General features: G+C 50.2%; 1 protein-coding gene across 1 annotated transcript in view; it reads left to right on the top strand.

Moving 5' to 3' along the window:
• Positions 1-4,476: 4,476 nt before the first annotated feature.
• BPHL (biphenyl hydrolase-like (serine hydrolase)) overlaps positions 4,477-6,979 on the top strand; it is a 28,924-nt gene continuing 26,421 nt past the window's right edge. The window contains exon 1 of the mRNA XM_004694812.2: positions 4,477-4,620. Coding sequence (XP_004694869.1) covers positions 4,514-4,620 — 107 coding nt within the window. The 5' untranslated portion in view covers positions 4,477-4,513. The remainder of the gene's footprint in view (positions 4,621-6,979) is intronic.

Below are 6,979 nucleotides of genomic sequence, written 5' to 3' on the forward strand. Positions count from 1 at the left end.
GGGAGGGGCCACGCGCTGCATCAGTCGGTGTTACTCTCCTGGACCCCCCCTCCAGGTGTGACAACACCGCACATGTGGCCAGATGTGCCCTGAAGGACAGGATGACTCGGCCCAGTGGGGAAAAGCCCCGCTGCGGCGCCGTGGGCCTGCGAACTCGTAGTCACACCTGCCCAGCCGCCAGGCAGCCCAGAGCACTTAGGCTAAAGGGAAAATGGAGGGCAGGGGGGAGGCCCCCAGACTTTGCAAGAAGGGGCTGGATGATTTCTTTCCTAAATGTATCCTTATGCCTTTATCCTAACAGTTCTAAATCCCAAAGAGATTGAATGATCACTGTAAAAGCAAACTTGGAATGTATTGGCAATGGACTTTTGAAAATAAAATTTTGTACTTCAAAGACAAGCCACGGAAATGGCGCGTTTCTGGAAACGAGGCCGTCTGGGCTTCTCCCGTCTCTCCCGCGCGGGCGGGCATCTGAGCCTGGCGCCTCTCACCCTCCTGTGCTGGCGGGAGGGAAGCTGACGAGAAGAGGGGCTGCGACCCAGTGCCGGCCGTGTCTGGGTGAGACCGCTGCCCTGCGCACCCGCATGGTGGCGCCCTCAGACATGGCTCAGAGGCTTTGCCTTCGCCCCTCGCTTCCCTCCCACCTGACCCCACCCCAAAAACAGGTTACGAGGGAGGCAGCTTGAAACTCTGCGTGGTCTTCAGGCCAAGCACCATAAAAACCCTCGCCGTAAGCCGAAGCCGATTAGTAAGATGACAGGCCATGCAACAGAGTGACCGCCCTTGGTGCCACAGAAGATACCCAGATGCCAAGGTTACTGGCGGGTAGGTAAGGGACACAGCTCCCTGCTCTGCTCGGCAGATGCTCTGGTGACATGTCCTGCTTCGGGTCCCTAGAGTGGAGTTAGGGTTTCAAGAGAAAAAAAAAAAAAGGAGGTGTTCCTCACAAAATGTCTTAAAGCGGGTTGTATGCTATTGAAAAGTTTCTTGGGCCCTCCCTGGTGGCTCAACGGGTTAAAGTGAAGCACCATGAAGTCCGCCACAGCCGCTTCAGCACGAGTTCGATCCCCGGCCAGGGAGTGAGCCACATGGCACAGGAGACCTCTCCTGACCTGCCCGCTGCTCCCCTCGGCAGCAGACTTCATCCAGCTGCCTGTTCTGCTCCCCACTCTGTCTGGTGAAGCCTCTCACAGCCCCTGCACTTCGGGCCTGTACCCCAGTTCTGGTTGCATAACTAAAGAATCGTTTTTTAAAAAGAAAAAAAAAAAACTTCCTATATAACGAAAATAGGTGTTAAGAGGTTAAGGTTTTGTGGTTTTTTTTTTTTAATGCTGAGTTTGTTTTTCTTAAATTTTGATTTATTTATGCATACAGAACTGGGGCACCATCCAGAGGTGCAGGGGCGGCAAGAGACATCACCACAGAAAGAGTGGGAGCAGAACAGGCAGATCGACTAAGTACACTGCTGAGGGGAGCAGCGGGGCGACAGGAGAGGTCTGTCACGCCAGGGTTAAGGTTTTAGCAGCCTCTGATTACAGGAGATTGCTGAAGGCTTGATGCAACTAAGATGAATTCTGTGGTAGTACTAATCCAGGGGTCTGAAATGGAGCAGGTTTAACTCCAGCCCACCAGGCTTTAACCTGTAGGGTCTTTCGAGGCTTGCTGCCTCACCTCCCGGCCTCAGTGCCCTCACCTCCGGATGGGAGCAGCAGTATGTAAGGCTGTTGTGAGGATTAAAAGAAGGTAATGCATCATCAGGTGCCTGGTGCAAAAATAGTAATTTTAAAAAATATAATTATTTTTACATCACTTTGTGCCTTTTTCCATCTCAGTTGCAATCCCCGTGGGCTTCCCATCACCAAATCACCCGTGTGCCATCACCATAGTCCAGTGCATTCCCCACTCCACCCCCACAAAATGTCTCTGGTATATGGCTGCTCATTACTATTTTTTTGCCTGGTCCCTTATGCTCCTACTATGAGTGCAACCATCTGGTATTTTTCCTTTTCTTTCTGGCTTATTTCACAAAGCATGATCCTTCCCAGCTCCATCCATGTTGCTGCAGAAGGCATCTGTTTATTTATTTATTTTTTCATCACTGGGTAATACTCCATTGTGCATATGTACCACATCTTTTTTAATCCAGTCATCCAAAGCAAGAATAGTGATTTTTAAAAATTACACAGCACTGTCAGGCATAAGGAACTAGTTGTCAGAGTGTACTTACAGGATGACAGTAATGACAGAAAATCTCCCAGCACTACCATTTTTTTGTTTATCAGCTACAGTTGAAATGATACAGACCAAGACTTTAACCCTCATCCTCTCTGACAAGAAATCCCAATCATTCCAGGAAAGAAGAAAGGATGTGTCCTCACCAGAGATTTTTCAGTCAAATGAACAGGTATTCATTGTCTGCTTTTACACAGAGGATTGATGTGACTGTTGATAATAGTAAAACAAAGAGTTTTGCATATTTCATATTTAGGTCAATCCTGTCTTTCTCACTCAAACTGCCAGGGGCCAGTGAGAACAGTGCAAGGACCAGAACTTTCCATGGCCCTAACACTTAAAAACACTGCACTTTGGGGGCGATTCACACTGGGCGGGTATCTTAGGGGAGAAGCTGCAATACACAAAGAAGTTGTTCTCTCTAATAACTGGAGCCAAGGCTCGACAGCAGCCAGGAATCTGCCATTTGTTTGCAGTTAAGATGAGGCAGAATGGCAGCCAGACGTAAAAGCGTAGCTGCTTTTTCTCCAAATCTTCAATTGCAGATAAAGTTGATAAACTTTACAAAACTTGCATGTCCCAAAGAAAATATTTTAGTAGAGGTAAAATACATAAAAGTGACCATCACAATCACTGTGAAGTATGCAGCTGGTGGAAGCAGTACATTCACAGGTCTGGGCAACCACCATCACTACAGAACTCCTTTCTCTCATTTTGAAAAACTGGAAATGTCCCCATTCAACATGCATTTCCCACCCCCTTTCCCTCCAGACCTTCACAACCACTATTTGATGCTTTTGACTCCTTTAAGAACTGCACATAGGGCCCTCCCTGGTGGCACAGCGGGTTAGAGCACAGCACTAAGAATCGAAAGCCACTTCCGCATGAGTTTGATCCCCTCCTGCCCCGGAGGTGACGACATGGCGCGGCAGACCTCTCCTGACCCGCCCGCTGCTCCCCTCAGCAGTGTACTTCTTCCATCTGCCTGTTCTGCTCCCCACTCTGTCTCTGGTAAATCCTCTCACCATCCCTGCACCTCTGGCCTGTACCCCAGTTCTATATGCATAAATAAATCTTAAAAAAAAAAAAAAAGAACTGCATATAAGCAGAATCATGCAGTATGTGACCTTTTGTGTCAGGCTTTTATCAGGGAGCATGTCCTCAAAGATCCTCCATGTTGTAGCCTGTATCAAAATTTCTCTCCTTTTTAAAGGCTGAATACTATTCCACCAAATGGTTACATACGTACATTTATACACCATATGTTTACATATTTTTATTGATACAGTCCTCCTCCTAAGAACATTTGGGGTTACTTCCCCCTTTTGGCTACTTTTTAAATTATTTTTTAGGGTTTTCTATTTTTTTAAAGAGTTAATGATTTATGCAACTGGTGAGAGGATTCACCAGAGACAATGTGGAGAGCAGATCTACTGAAATACACTGCTGAGGGGAGCAGCAGGTGAGACAGGAGAGGTCTGCTGCCTGTGTGGGTCAGTTCTCTGACAGGGAATTGAATTCGTGCTGCAGTGGCTCAACCTCACAGTGCCATGCGTTAACCCGATGAGCAGGGGGAGCCCCTGGCAATTGAGGAGAATGCTGCTATGCACGTGGGTGTGCAAACATCTCTAAGACGCCGGTTTCAGTTCCTTGGGGCACATAACCAGGAGTGGAATTGCTGGCTTGTGCGGTCCCTCCTCATTTAATTTTTGGAGGCACTATGATACTGTTTCGGGAGACAGTATCATCGTGCCTCAAAATGATGCATTTGGGCAGCTGTATCATTTCCATCCGCAAAACAGTGCTCCTTCCAAAACCCTGCCATGACCACCGACACATTCACTTCTGGGTTTTTTTGGTAACAGACATCCTCATGCATGTGCGGAGCCATGAAGATCAAAACAATAAAGCCCCACCGTGCACATGGACTTCATCCCACCCTTGGGACCCAGAGAAGTATCCAGACCCCCAGGAGACAGCGGGACGGTCACCCCAGCCGGGCTGGGGGCGCTGGCGTCGGGGGAGGAGACCATCTGCCAGGGAAGCTGTGGTCTTCCGGGGATCAGCGAGCATCCATAGGGCCGAGGCCACCGGGCAGCTAGAAATGGGAACGACTCTGCCTCCAGCGCCATGCCTGTCTCTGGTGAACGGTGGTGGTAGGTGGTGACAGGGACTCAGAGATTGGGCTGCGCATGCGCGCTCGTGGGGCGGGGCTTGAGGGCCCGGGCGGCAGGTGGAGCTCGGCGCATGCGCTCTGCGCGCTCTGGCTCGACTTCGGACCATGGCTGCGGCGCTGAACAGTCAGGCAGCCGTTCGGCTGCGGCTTCTCCTTTCGGCGCTGAAGCCGGGGATTCACTTCTCCCGGCCCGGGTCCTTGGCTGCCTTCGGGTAATGGCGCCCACTGCCCTCTGGGAGCCCCCGCGTCCAGGTCCGCTCGCTTGGGGGGCGGGAGGGCGAGCGCTGGCCGAGGGCGACTGGAGGGGGTGGGGGCGCCCTGGCCGCTCTGTGCACCCTCGGGACACCATCTCTTGCAGGCCAGACCGACATGCGGTGGTCAGTTACCTCTTGTAGTCACGGGTTGCAAGCCCGGGAGTCTTTCTGTTCGGTGACTTGACGTGCAGGAGAGTCTCCTGGGGAACCCCAAACACCCCAAACAGAACGCCCCGAAGGTTCTGATGTCTTGGGTTTGGACATGCCCGGGAACCTGCCTTTTTCCTCTGTGACCGTATCCCACGCGCTTTGAGATGGAACAACAGCAAACCCAGCATAAACCTCTTACCCAATTTTTTTTTTTTTTTTTTAAGATTTAGTTATTCATGCATACAAGAACTTGAGTACAAGCCAGAGCTGCGTGGAGGCTGGGGGTGGGGGTGAGAGCATTCACTAAAGACAGGGGGGAGCAGAACAGATGGATCTACTGAAATACACTGCTGAGGGGAGCTGCGGGGAGACAGGAGGGGTCTGCTGCGCCATGTGGGCCCGTACCCGGCAGAGTCAAACTGGTGCAGCAGTGACTGCAGATAGCGTCATAGTGCTGAGACTTAAGCCCTTGTGCCACCAGGGAGGCCCAACTCCTTACCCACTTGCTTTAAAATGGACCGGTGCCCGGTCCTGCAGAAAAAGTGGACAGAGCCGTCAGGGAGCTTCCTGCCACTGTGTCCTACATGCCTCCCTGCACTGGATAATGCACAGGGACCTGTTGCTGGGTCATTTCCGTTCATCACCAGAGAGGGAGTCCAGAGCTGTGTAGACATATGCACTTGGAATTGCACTTCATTTAAGTGAAACTTTCCATTTGAAAACTTAATTTGGAAGAAGAACCAAAGGGAAAAAATACGCAGCTGTAGATACTGTGCTTGGCTAGCTCTTGCTTTTCAAATTTGATTGAAATTCTCTACTATTTTAGAACTTGTTGGAGATTTTTAGGACTGTCTTACACAGATAGAAATAAAAGTCTTTGCAGCTCTATAAGTCAACAAGGAAAAAAAAGCAGTTTATCCAATTTACTGGTTGGAGAGACTGGAAATAAGGTTACTGTGACCGCACCAGTATCAGAATGGCAGTAGATTATGTAACGATTGTGGGTGGGCACCATCGACTTAGTGCAAATCGCTCTTCCAATATATACCTCTGAAAAACAGGTTTCTCCAGGGATTTCCAGCTGTCGTACAGTTGTAATTTGATAGCACTTTGGCTTGTCCGAAGCCAGGCCACAGCCCAGCCCGAGCACACGTGTGCTCCTGCAGAGCCTGAGTCAGGTCCCGCCGTCCAACCCTGACAGCTGTGTGCTTGCCCAGAAACCCTTGCCTCCTCTTACTGCGTAATCTATTAAGTGGTTTATTCCAGAACCAGATCAAACAAGCTTTTCCTGCCCGCAGTTCTTTGTTATATACAGTTCTTAATTTGCAGACCCTAACAGCCCCTGGAGAAAACTGTTTTTGAGGTCCAACTTGGGCGTTACAGAAAATCAGACCCCTTCCCCGCCAGCCAGGCTTCAGTCTGGCAGCCGGTGCGTGCGTGTGGCCACACCAGGAACCTGCCGGGGCCTCTCTTCCGCCGGGAGTTTACAGAAAAGCATTCAGATGGCCTCTCTGGCATTCATGTCCTGCACAATTACTCTGAGGATTTGAAACAGTAAGTGTAAAAGGCTTGGGGCATAACAGAATTTAGTAGCTAGTAATTGTTATTATTTTAATTAATAATTAATATAATTATTAGTGATGATGGAAACATGAATAGCCACTTAATTACACGGTGTGTGAAGGACATCAGCAGTCCCCAGCCTCCGTGAGCGCCAGGCCTAGGGCAGCTAGTACTTTGCGTCGCTAATGGCTCCCTTGGCCTGCACAGGAGAACACGCTGAGCACGCGACCTGCTGAGCACGTGACCCGCAGAGGTTCCGGGACTTTGAAAGTGGCGTGTAGCTCTGAAGTGGCCCCCGCTTTTGGCAGAGTGCCCGCAGGGACATTGGGTGCCCCTCCTGACTGCAGATGCCAGGTGACGGGACCCTGCGCCTCAGGGCCTGGGTAAAAGGAGTCTGAGTGTGGCTCTTGTCACGTGGCACAGAGAGCCCTGACCACTCACCAGAGCACTATTTCCTAGTCCAGTAATTGTGCGAGATTAATGATTGACTCCAGTTTGGGGATTCGGTCTAATTAAATGATTGACCCCAGTTTGGGGGTTTAGTCTAATTAAATGATTGGCTCCAGTTCGGGGGTTCAGTCTAATTAAATGATTGGCTCCAGTT

This window comes from Condylura cristata, unplaced genomic scaffold (genome assembly GCF_000260355.1).
Source record: "Condylura cristata isolate star-nosed mole 26May11 unplaced genomic scaffold, ConCri1.0 scaffold00048, whole genome shotgun sequence".
Taxonomy (NCBI): domain Eukaryota; kingdom Metazoa; phylum Chordata; class Mammalia; order Eulipotyphla; family Talpidae; genus Condylura; species Condylura cristata.